The sequence below is a fragment of the Chrysemys picta genome, chromosome 6 (genome assembly GCF_011386835.1).
Source record: "Chrysemys picta bellii isolate R12L10 chromosome 6, ASM1138683v2, whole genome shotgun sequence".
In the NCBI taxonomy this organism is placed as follows: Eukaryota; Metazoa; Chordata; order Testudines; family Emydidae; genus Chrysemys; species Chrysemys picta.
In genome coordinates this window covers 31,374,096-31,387,157 of record NC_088796.1, presented here as the reverse complement: position 1 = coordinate 31,387,157, position 13,062 = coordinate 31,374,096, and the positions used below count along the sequence as shown (strand labels likewise).

Below are 13,062 nucleotides of genomic sequence, written 5' to 3'. Positions count from 1 at the left end.
TGTATGTCATCAAAACATCACAAGCTTTGACACCTCACTGTTTCTCAGAGATAGGGTACATCTATTGGACAGACATCAGACCATCTGTGATAAATGAAGGGGGAAGGGAGGGTACTTCTTTATATGGACACAGCCAGACAGTAGCTATAAAATCCCTCTTAGTAGCTCTTCTCTAATTGCTCTATCTGTAAAGGGTTAAAAAATCTCACTGCTATGCATAGGTAAAAGGAAGTGAGTGGGCACCTGCCCAAAAGAGCCAATGGGAAGGCTAGAACTTTTTAAAATTGAAAAAAGACTCCCCTTTTGTTGGTCTGTTTGTTGTTCTCCTGGGGAGAGGCGGACAGGGCAGCAGCTATTCTATAAGAAGCTTTGGCCAGGTATGGAAAAATCATCAGTATCCTACCTAAAAACTACTCATTTAAAACCCCAGATATGTAAGTAGATCAGGAAATGTCTAGGAAGACGTGATTAGGTTTATCCCTTTTATTTCTTTATGGCTTGTGGATTCCTCTGTACTAACCCCGGGTGCTTTTGTTTTGCTTGTAACCTTTAAGCTGGACCTCAAGAAAGCTATTCTTGGTGCTTAATCCTTGTAGTTGCTCTTTTAAAATCTAGCAGTAGCCTGAGTGCCCAGATGTGTGTTTTCTTTTTTTATTAATAAAATTTACCTTTTTTAAGAACAGAATTGGATTTTTGTGTCTTAAGAGGTTTGTGCATATGTTGTTTAATTAGCTGGTGACAACAGCTGATTTCCCTTTTTTTTTTTTTTTTCTTTTTTTTTCTTTTCTTTCTCAGCTCTTCCCTGGAGGGGGGTTTGAAAGGGCTTGAGGGTACCCCACAGGAAGGCATTCCCAAGTGCGCCTTCCTGGGCTCTCAAAGGGGTTCTGAACTTGGGTGGTGGCAGCATCTACCAATCCAACGTCAGAGAAAAGTTGTAAACTTGGGAATAATACAACCCTGGAGAGGCAAGTATTAATTTTTAGAGTCCTTGCAGGCTCCCACCTTCTGCACTCAAAGTGCCAGAGTGGGGAATTAGCCTTGACACCATCTTTCTCTCAAACATATTTTGGAACAGAAACCCTGTCTGTGGTTTCTTTTTCCAGTCCTGACACAAACTCCTCCACCCTCTAATCATTCTAAAACATGACCAGGAATACCATTCCACTGTGACATAGTTGTCCCGCACTCCAGACACTGCATGTGAGTAGAGTTATAGGCCAGGGGATGTAACAACAATAGAAACCTTTGAATACCAGGGAGATACATCTCCTTCTTGCAGTGGGGAAGCCTGGGTACAGTAGTGGGGAAGGCGCCAGGCGGGGGGGAGGGGAAACACAGTGACTAGGTCAGGGGCATGGCTGGAAAGGTGTGTCGCAGCAGGTCTGGTGGGGCCCAGCTGATTTGTGTTTAGGGGCGGGGTGCACATGCAGACTGGCTCAGTATGCAAATTGAGGGACACGATAAGTACAACTGCCTAAATGACAACTAACTCCTACCAACAACACATTTTCTCCTGTTCAAAAAACTAGGAAATTCAATGGCAAAAAACTATGTTAATGAAGAGTTAAGGTTGCTTGGTGGTATGTCATCCCCTTGCAGAAAGCTGAGCAAAAAATCAAACTTCTGAAAATCAGGATATGCACTGTTAAGGTTGCCCATGCAACCTTGACTCTTCCCTCTTCCAGCAATGCAACAACATGGCCCATTAACTGACATACCTTTACTCTGCCAATGCCACAGAATTCCATATAGCAGTATTAAAGGATAAAGGTATTTCTTGGGATATTTTACAATGGAAAATGTTAGTCCTGAGAAGATCAAGTTTAGAATCTCCTGAGATTGGGGGGACTGGATAGACAGATGAGCACAGAAGGGCAGGCAGGATATATATGTCTCTTTAACAAATTGCGACATAAGGCCCTCAAATACTTTGACCTGTGTTCCTGCACATCATGAGCTTTCAATTCAAAGCTGTGTGCGCAGGGGGAGGAAGCATGATGCTGCTGCAACACCAACCTTCCTGGAGACCTGATATGATGCAAAGACCTTGTTGCATTATTGATGGGAACCCTCTGAACAATTCAGCTCTTGCATCTGTTGAAGTAACTGTATCTAGAGAGGGAGGAGGAGGTAGCAGTGCTGTCCCTCTCCAGAGCCTTTCGTTCAGAAAATGCCTCCCTGTCAGATTTTACACCCAGGTGCAAAATCTGTCATTAGTTACCTATCAGCTTTTTGCTGACATGGAAAAACACATCCTTCTCCTCCTTGGTCCAGGGATCCACATCAGGAATAGGTTCCCCACTCATTCCCAGGGATGCATTTTCTGATGAATCAGAAGCAAACCTGTCATAAATGGCGTCCTCCCCACTTGCCTCCAGCTTGGTTCAGGGGATGCAATTCCTGATGCTGGACTGGGAACCTTGTCAGAAGATACAGCTCCAGTTATTCTTAGCTTTGATCCAAGAGATATAATTTATGACGGGGTTGACAACCTTTCAGAAGTGGTGTGCCCAGTCTTCATTTATTCACTCTAATTTAAGGTTTTGCATGCCAGTAATACATTTTAACATTTTAAGAAGGTCTCTTTCTATAAGTCTATAATATATAACTAAACTATTGTTGTATGTAAAGTAAATAAGGTTTTAAAAATGTTTAAGAAGCTTCATTTAAAATTAAATTAAAATGCAGAGCTCCCTGGACTGGTGGCCAGGACCCGGGCAGCGTAAGTGCCACTGAAAATCAGCTCGTGTGCTACCTTTGGCACGTGTGCCATAAGTTGCCTGCCTCTGATTTATTATATGATTCTGTGTCATTCATGAGAAATTGCATTTCTCCCCCGTCCTCAGCACTGATCCAAAGGGTGCAATTTCAAACAGTTCAAAGAGAAGTACCATAGAAATGGATTCCCCACCAGTCCTCTGAACTTTCCCAGGGAGGAGCAATTTTTGACAGGCATCTTTCAATAATCGGGAATTGATAGTCCCCTTCAAAGTGCAGGGGGATTTCAAAGTTATAAGGATTTTTTGTTTTTAAATAAATGTTATATTTAACTAAAAACATCTTTGATTCCAGTTACATTCCAGATGTGAATAATTTTTTTTAAGAATGACCCTTTGAAATTGTAATTTATCAATATTCTGTTTGAGAAGGAAACTCCGTGGAAAAATAATATGCTACCGAGACTTCTGGGGTTTTTCTCTATCACTGTCCCAGTTAAGAATGTGGATTACCAAACAGGATCAAATTTTCTGCTGACATAAATGGACACAGCTCCATTAAAATCGAAAACTCTACACCCACTTACAGGAGAATTTGGCCCAGGGTTGCAAAAGGAAATTGGGGTTGCTAAGTGACAAATCCAAGCACTGAATATAATGGAAATGAAAAGTCAAGGAAATCAGGCGAGGACTTGGGAAGGGCTCCTTGCAGTTCTCCCCCAGCCAGACATAGTGCTTTTAAGGCACTTTTATGCCTTAAAAAACTAAAAGCACTATGTCTGACATAAAGACGTCACAGTAGTGGTGAGGATATCTTCCCTTGATATTCAGAGAAATTAAACTATTTTTGAGGAAGCAAATATGAGCTGCTTTTGGTACTGAGTCCAAAGGAGAAATTATGTCATCAGCTGTTTTATACAAAATCCAATATAAAGATCCAATAATAATGTAAAATTTATTACGCCAATTAAAAAGGAATTAAAATCAGTCACTCAAATATTCATCCATCTACAAAACAAAAATATAACCAGCCATGAGAAATGTCACTGTTATCGTTCTCCTCCGTTATTCTAAGAACACAGAAATATTCTATCTGCTTTTGCAAACAAAAGCAATTACAATAACTTCTTTGTTTTAGAACTCAGATACCAGTCTCACAGTTTTGACTTACAACCTAAATCTCCGGGGAAGGTTTAGTTTAAAGCTCATCATAAGACAAACAAAATATTTTAAATTTAAAACTTACAATTTTTGTCAAGGGTTCATTTACCTCTATAAAATCAAGAGCTGTTATGAAACAGAGGGTAAAGATGAAGTGATAATATTAGTTTCTGAAATATATACTTTTTATTAAATGAATCATGTCTTTTTTACAAGTAAAACATAGGTTTCTGAAAGCTGTTATGAAGTTATGTTATAAATTGTTGTAATGAGCCATAAAACCAGTGTTTCTGTTAAGTCTGCAGTTTTAGTATCTAGCAAAGTTATGTATCAGAGGGGTAGCCATGTTAGTCTGAATCTGTAAAAGCAGCAAAGAGTCCTGTGGCACCTTATAGACTAACAGACGTATTGGAGCATGAGCTTTCGTGGGTGAATACCCACTTCGTCAGATGCAAAGTTATGAATTTCAGGTCCCAGGCTCATCGCTTGAAGGTGTTGTGCAGGTTTCCTTTGAGGACAAAAACTGAGCGGTCAGATATGGAATGATCGTTTTGTGAAAAGTGTTCGCCCATGAGTGTGTTTTTGTCTTTTATCATTTTTTCTGTGTGAGTTGATTTGAGCGCGTAGCAATTGTCTCTTTTCATCCACACGGTTGTTATTGGGCACTGGATGCGATATACCACATGTTGTGATAGGCATGTATGGGACCCATGGATCTTCAAAGGTGTATTGGGGGAATACTGATCCTCGTAGTACTGGAGATATGTCTGGAGCTTTTTCATCTATTATTATGGCAGGGTCTGGTGCTGCTTTGATTGGTGTGTCCTGGTCTGTGGGGAGCATGCTTCTGATGATGATCCTGGTGAGGTTGGAGCGGTTATTTAAAGGCCAGGAAAGAAGGTTCAGGAAAGATTTCTTTCAGGATGTGGTCCCCATTGAGTAATGGTTGTAATTGTTTCATGATACCTTGTGTGGATTCCAGTGTGTGTAGTAGGTGACAACTAGGGGTGTGCAGTCAGTGTTTGAGTTTTTTTTCCCCCCATATAGAAGCAGAGCTTGGGAGGAGGACCAGAGAACCTACACCTGGAAAGGGTATAGAGAGGAAGATCCCAAAGGAGCTCTGATTGGATCCATTACATGTTACCAGTGTGGGTATCATGAACACATGAAAAAGGATTGCTCATACATGGAATGCAGGTTTGCCAACTTTTGTGGCAGGGCCAAGACTGGAGGAAAGGAAAAGGGACAGAAACGGTCCACCGTATCAGTAATGTTGGGGAGAAAACTTCAAAGGGACCTTGTAGATACAGCCTCAGCTTAATCTCTGATCTGGCAGGAGCTGGTAAAACACCACTGGATAATTCCAGGAGCAAGTTTAAACATTGAATGTATCCATGGGGATAAGAAATGCTGCCCTGTGGCAAAGGTGCCTCCTTGAAAATGTTTTGGGATAGTGGAGGGGTTGCCCTACCCATTGTGTTGGGCACTAACTGGAGCCCCTTCCCAATAGGAAACTGAGCTAGTGTAGGGGCCAAAGTTGGGCAAAAGGAATCCTGGGAGGGGGGAAATGAAACACAAATGGAGAGAAAAGAATAAATCAGAGGAGGAAGGAGTAGATGCCACTAGACAACAGAGCCTAAGACAGGACAAAAGGAAGGAAGGGAGAGTCCCCTGAGAGATTGAGTGGGGTAGGGCGTTGGTGAAAAATAACCAGAGCTCCTTAACAGAGGTCAAGGGACCCTTGGAGCCCCGTATACTAGAATGCCAAGGAAAAGAAGATGAGGTGCAGATTGGAGGGTTGGGAGACCTCAAGTCCCTGAGAAATCAGGAAGGTGAGGAGAGACCATTAGACCGTTCTCGGGAGAGAATGGGGAGATCGGCTCCCCAGGGTGCCTATGGTATTAAGATTTGTGAGCCAAAACACAGCTGTGGGGGAAACCTCACCCCACGAAGTGTGGTTTCTGTGTGTGGAGAATGAGAGGACCCCACAAGGGGGACCTGTATAATTACTCTAGGGAGGGGATAGGAAGGGAGAGCATGGGGAAAGAAAAAAACCTTTCTGTCATGAAAGGGGGCAGGTATGTGACAGAGTGCTGGGAAACAGCCACTGATCCAGCACTCTGGTCACTACAGCTCCAATTAGTTGCTGTAGAATAGGCCTGATTAAGACTGAGGAGAACTACATGTTACTGTAAGTATGAGGCTGCACGGTCTGTAAAGGTGATGGGGAGGACAGTGAAATAAACGACAAGATGTGCCTAACAGAAGGTTTCCAAACTGTATGTAACTTAAAAAGAAGAGGAGCAGGGCCCTGCGTTGTTACAGGTCTCCAACAGCATGTGTGAACCTCTTATGCTAAACAATCTGTCCCACCTTGTATTTATCCAGACACTGGTTATCTTCCCTGGACCTGAAAAGAGAGCTCTGTGGAACTCAAAAGTGTGTCCCTTCCACTAATAGAAGCTGGTCCAGTAAAAGATATCACCTCACCTACTTTGTGTCTCTCAAATTCTGGGACCAACATGTCTACAACACTGCAAACAATTATGAAGTTATGCACAAAACTCAAATGTATTATTTAAAAATAAAGAAATGTCTTTGAAGCAGGGGTGCTGGAACAATTTTTATAGTGGGGGTTCTGGTGATGGAAACCATGTATTTGGTGTTTGTTATTACTACTTCAAGCCAGGGGGTGCAGCAGCACCGCCTGCACTCCTGTTTCCAGCACTACTGCTTTGAAAAGGTTTCTGGTAGGAGCTCCAGGCTGATAAATATAGGCGTGCCAATTTGGGTTGGATGTATTCCCAGAGAATTCATCACATGCCATAATCTTTATTTAAAGATTAATCTTTAATTCCTGAAGACTCCAGGCCAATCCTGGAGGGTTGGCAACCCAGTTAAATATCAGCACTAGGTGTAGTGATGCTGGGCCGGGGAGGGGGCTTATGCTTGGCAAAGACAGGGCCTTGCTGATAGAGCAGCAGCGTTACAGAAGGTTGGGCCTAGCCTGTGAGTATCGTGCCAGTAGCTCAGAGCTGGCTAGAGAGGAGCACAAACCCCTTTGCCCCCCGATTGAGCCCCCTCTCCCCATTGTTAGCCACCTGCTCTCCCGCCCCCGCCCCTTCGACTCTTTCCCGTCGCCGGCGTCTGTCCCATTTTGCTCCAGGAGCAGAGGCTGGTGGCAAGTGAGGGCAGGCGCCGGGCAGCAGCTTCTCTTGTCGGCACTGAGCCTGCTCCTGTCCCTCGCGCGTGCTGAGCACCGAGCCGGCCGCCGGCGCGCACGGTAGAGTCTGGCTTGCGGGCGGGAGGCGTGACTCCGGCGCAGCAGCCGGGCACCGAAGGAGTCTCACTGCAGAGGTACTGCAGCTGCCCTGCTCGCACCATGCGCGTCTCCGGCTCCGGGGCGGGCTCCATGCGGCTGCAGCTGCTGCTCTCCCTGGCTGCTCTGTGGCTGTCGGATGCTAACGAACCAGGTAAATATGAGCATCCTCCCTGTTGTTCTCCGCACCGGCCCCCGGCAGCTACGTCCTTCAGGGGATGTTGGAGGGCAGCTAGGCGAGCGAAGCCAGCGCGTCTCCTCCTGCAAGTGGCGTCGCCAGCCGCAGCCAGTCTTGCTAGGCTAACTTCAGTACCTCCATCCCCTCTTTGGCTCATACTGGGAGTGGACGTGGGGACGGTATGGAGACGTGCTTTCTTGTCTCGGTTAACTGCAGCCGAGCAAAAATCCTCTCCGCCCTGAAGCATCCCTAAGGCTCTTCTCCCACACGCCCCAAGAGAAAATAATCACTTTATATGGGCACGTCAGATTTGTTTGATGCAGGGGTTGGGGGGGGGGGTTGTTTGTTCCGTCCCTTCTTCAGAAGAAACTAGAGCATCAATTGGAAGACGTTCTTGCTGCTTTGCACTAGACTTTTTTTTCTCACCCGCCCTTCCTTCTGTGCTTGTGCAATGACTGGAGATTTTTCTTGTTCCTTCTTAAAAACTTTGAGTCAAGTAGCTTGTCTACACTACCAAGTTTTGTTGACAAAACTTATGTCGACACCCAAAAGTCGACAAAATAAAAATCACCAAAGGGTGTTCATACTTACTCCCTCTGTCGACAGATCACGTCCACACTGGGGACACCATCATCCACAGGGTGAGCAATGCACCGTGGGTATGTATCCCACAGTGCAGTGTTGTGGGAAGGAAGACCTGATTGCTGCACATCTTGGGATTCTCCCCCAGTTCTCCCACAGCCACCTCAGCTGCCGAGAGCAGCATCATGAGCAGCTCTGTGAGCTCTCCGTGCTGAAGAATGGCAAAGCAGCACAGCAGTCTGTCCCCCTCCCCCCGCAGCAGCAGTCTGCCTGCCGCTGTGTTCCTAGTGCAGCACAGAACAGCAGCATTCCAATGATTTGCTCTTTGTTTGTTCCCCAAAGGGAGCAGCACACAGATACTTCCCCGAGCTTTGAAAGGGAAGGGCCACATGCCTGCAGGGCAGCAGAGATCAAAACACTGAGGAGAACAATCAGGGCAGGCATTGTGGGATACTGGCGGAAGCCAGTTCTTCTGTCAACAAAACAATCAGCAGTGTCTACACTGGCTCTTTGTCGACAATAAAGGGAGGGGAAAAGACAAAAATCTCTCCTAGGAGTGGAAGTTTTTGTCTCCAAAACTGGGCGTTTTTCGTGACAAAAGTCCCATTGTAGTGTAAAAAGAAGAACAGGAGTACTTGTGGCACCTTAAAGACTAACAAATTTATTAGAGCATAAGCTTTCGTGGACTACAGCCCACTTCTTCGGATGCATATAGAATGGAACATATATCGAGGAGATATATATACACACATACAGAGAGCATGAACAGGTGGGAGTTGTCTTACCAACTCTGAGAGGCCAATTAATTAAGAGAAAAAAAACTTTTGAAGTGATAATCAAGCTAGCCCAGTACAGACAGTTTGATAAGAAGTGTAGAATACTTACAAGGGGAGTATTCTCACACTTCTTATCAAACTGTCTGTACTGGGCTAGCTTGATTATCACTTCAAAAGTTTTTTTTCTCTTAATTAATTGGCCTCTCAGAGTTGGTAAGACAACTCCCACCTGTTCATGCTCTCTGTATGTGTGTATATATATCTCCTCGATATATGTTCCATTCTATATGCATCTGAAGAAGTGGGCTGTAGTCCACGAAAGCTTATGCTCTAATAAATTTGTTAGTCTCTAAGGTGCCACAAGTACTCCTGTTCTTCTTTTTGCGGATACAGACTAACACGGCTGCTACTCTGAAACCTGCCATTGTAGTGTGTACACTCTTGCTGTTTTGTCACCAAAAGGCAGTTTTTGGCAACAAAACTTGCAGTGTATACAAGCCCTCAGTGTGTACCAGTAGAAAGTGCAAAGTAGTTCTTGCACTGGGATCTTTGAGGAGACATAATTTGACTGCAAGTTAAGGCATCTTCCATGGCTACTAAATAGACTGTGACAAGCTCCCTTTTTCTTGGGTGTGGGGTTACACATAGGTATATTGGATACTAAAATCCCGGGGCTAATCTAAGAGTTTAAATTTCCTATTTCACAGATTTATTGGGAGGATTCATTAGTTAATGGGGGTACAGTACTTTGAAAATGTCAAGTACTGCAAAAGGTCTAAGAATCAGCAGTCTAATGTAAGGCTGTCAAGTGATTTAAAAAATTAATTGCGATTAATTGTGTGTTTAAAAAGATTAATCGCGCGATTAATCACACTGTTAAACAATAATAGAATACCATTTAAATATTTTTGGATGTTTTCTACATTTTCATATAAATACAGAGTGTACTGTGCTCACTTTATATTTATTTTTGATTACAAGTATTTGCATTGTAAAAAAAACAAATAGTATTATTCAAGTCACTTAATACAAGTACTGTAGTGCAATCTCTTTATAATAAAAGTTGAACTTACAAATGTCGAATTATGTACCAAAAAACCTGCATTCCAAAATAAAACAAAGTAAAATTTTAGACCCTGCAAGTACACTCAGTCCTAATTCTTGTTCAGCCAATCACTCAGACAAACAAGTTTGTTTACATTTTCAGAAGATAATGCTGCCCGTTTCTTGTTTACAATGTCACCTGAAAGTGAGAACAGGTGTTCACATGGCACGGTTGTAGCTGGCATCACAAGATCTACATGTGCCAGATGCGCTAAAGATTCATATGTCCCTTCATGCTTCAACCACCATTCCAGAGGACATGCTTCCATTCTGATGACGGGTTTTGCTCGATAACAATCCAAAGCAGTGCAGACCGATGCATGTTCATTTTCATTATCTGAGTCAGATGCCATCAGCAGAAGGTTGATTTTTTTTTTTTTTAGTGGTTCGGGTTCTGTAGCTTCCGCATTGGAGTGTTATTCTTTTAAGACGTCTGAAAGCATGCTCCACACCTCGTCCCTCTCAGATTTTGGAATGCACTTCAGATTCTTAAACCTTGGGTCGAGTGTTGTAGCTATCTTTAGAAATCTCACATTGGTGCCTTCTTTGTGTTTTGTGAAATCTGCAGTGAAAGTGTTCTTAAAATGAACAACATGTGCTGGGTCATCATCTGAGACTGCTATAACATGAAATATATGGCAGAATACGGGTAAAACAAAGCAGGGGACATACAATTCTCCCCAAATAATTCAGTCACAAATTGAATTAACACATAATTTTTTTAAGGAGAGTCATCAGCATGGAAGCATGTCCTCTGGAATGGTGGCCAAAGCATGAAGGGGCATGCGACTGTTTAGGATATCTGGGATGTAAATACCTTACAATGCCAGCTACAAAAGTGCCATGCAAATGCCTGTTATCACTTTCTGGTGACATTGTATATAAGAATAGGGCAGCATTATCTCTTGTAAATGTAAACAAACTTGTTTGTCTTAGCAATTGGCTGAACAAGAAGTAGGACTGAGTGGACTTGTAGGCTCTGAAGTTTTACATTGTTCAGTTTTTGAGTGCAGTTATTTAACAAAAAAATCTACATTTATAAGTTGCACTTTCACGACAAGAGATTGCACTACAGTACTTGTATGAGGTGAATTGAAAAATACTATTTATTTTGTCATTTTTACAGTGCAAATATTTGTAATAAAAAATACACACTCATTTCAATTACAATACAGAATACAATATCTATGAAAATATAGAAAAACATCCAAAATATTTAATACATTTCAATTGGTAACTGTGCGATTAAAACTGTGATTAATCGTGATTAATTGTTTTGAGTTAATTGCGTGAGTTAACTGCGATTAATCGAGAGCCCTAGTCTAAAAAGTCTTTGTTTTATAAAAGATGCACTTTCTGAAAGCTATTGTTGGAAAAGCTCCATGTAAACTAACCATGAGAATATCAATGACAGGCTACTTTTGGCAGCTGTTGAAGATTTTATTTATTTATCTGGAGATCATGGTATTTTAAAATTCAGCACTTAAACAATGGAGCATGAAATAGGACCCAAAGGCTATGGTCTGTACCCTGCGGGTAATTAACATGGTTCTCAGCAACTCCAGGGCCTGCCAATCTATTCAGAGGAAAGATCAGCTTGTTCACAAAGGTCTCTCTCTTGAATTAAGAGTGTCAGGGCTGGATAGATAAGTAGTGGAAGGAAGGCTTGGGTCAGTGGCTTCTCTGACACAAGGCACTTTGTATCTTATTTTGGAGTGCCCTGTACTACAGCCAAAAAGACATGGCCTATATAAATGAACATTTTATTGTTGCTATTTATGGTTTATTAATTAAAAATACTATATAATCCCATCTACTAATGAATATAGATGGGGAGGGGGGGAAACTGATAAAAATTGAGCAGAGGCATGTAAGATGAGAACTGTTTTCACAAACCTCTCCACTGTGATAGGGTTGTTTGAGTCAGTCTGTGCAATATGAAACTCATGTAGTTTCTTGGTGTCTTCTGTCTCACCCCCACATATTTTTCTTCAGGTTGATATGGCATGACCTTGTGATAATTTTATTATGAAAACATGAGAAGATAAAAAGTCCAGAAAGAGTCCTTTTCTACTAAGTCTTCTGTAAGATTTCAAAACCTACTGTGTCTTTAAGTGCATTGATGTCTATACAGCAGCATGTACATGCTGTCCTTCCATGAGGATTAGAACCCTGCTGCCAGACACAATTCCAGGCAATCCTTGTGTTGATCAGAGCAGTCACCTGCAGCAGTTCTGGGCTTCCAAGTGCCACAACAACACTTAACCTCATTTACCTGATGCCTCCTTTATTAGTTCCTGCAATGTGCAGTGATGCCCTCATGTTTAGGGTTACCATATTTCAGCAAGCAAAAAAGGGGACGGGAGGAGCCCCGCCCTAGCCCTGCCCCCATCCTGCCCTAGCCCCACCCCCTCCCACTTCCTGCCCCCCTCAGAACCCCCAACCCTCCCCCCGCTCCTTGTCCCCTGACTGCCCCCTCCTGGGAGCCCTGCTCCTAACTGCCCTCCAGAACCCCACCCCCTACCTAAGCCTCCCTGTTTCTTGTCCCCTAAGTGCCCCCTCCTAAGACCCCCCCACCCTAACTGCCCCCCAGGACCCTACCCCCTACCTGTACCCTGACTGCCCAAAACCTTATCCACACCCTCCAGAAAGCCCCCACAGAACTCCCGACCCCCCCCCGTCTCTTGACTGCCCCCTCCAAAACCTCCCTGCCCCTTCTCTGAGCCCCTGGCCCCCTTGTTGTTGGCCTTCGCTTAACGTCTCTGTGAACTTGCTCAGGAACGGCCCGAGCTGTTCGTCCCGGCACGCTGGGCAGCGGGGGAGGAGCTCCAGACTGCCGGAGGCGATCTGCGAATGCAGAGAGGGAGGGAGGGAGTGATCTCTGCTGCAGGGGAAGCAGAGGAGGGGCTCTCTCTGGCTGTCGGAGCCCCATGTAAGTGGCACCATCCGGCCGGCTGCCCTGTTAGCCGCGCGCGCTCTGCATGGGGGGGAAGTCCGGACATTTACAAATTCCCCCCGGACACTATTTTTAGCTCAAAAAGCCGGACATGTCTGGGGGAATCCGGACGAATGGTAACCCTGCTCATGTTGTTATCCCTACTTGCTTCCACCGTGTGCTGCCAGGGTCTTTGTTTGATAGAGGCAGATAGACCTAACTCAGCCTGAGTTGTTAAAAAAAGAAAGAAAGAAAAGGCAGGCCAAATCCCAAGCTTTGCTAATCAGCCA

At 43.9% G+C, this 13,062-nt stretch overlaps 1 protein-coding gene across 1 annotated transcript in view; it reads left to right on the top strand.

Annotated features, from left to right (window-relative positions):
* Positions 1-6,815: 6,815 nt before the first annotated feature.
* EMB (embigin) overlaps positions 6,816-13,062 on the top strand; it is a 31,346-nt gene continuing 25,099 nt past the window's right edge. Inside the window, exon 1 of the mRNA XM_005282181.5 lies at positions 6,816-7,351. Coding sequence (XP_005282238.2) covers positions 7,261-7,351 — 91 coding nt within the window. The 5' untranslated portion in view covers positions 6,816-7,260. The remainder of the gene's footprint in view (positions 7,352-13,062) is intronic.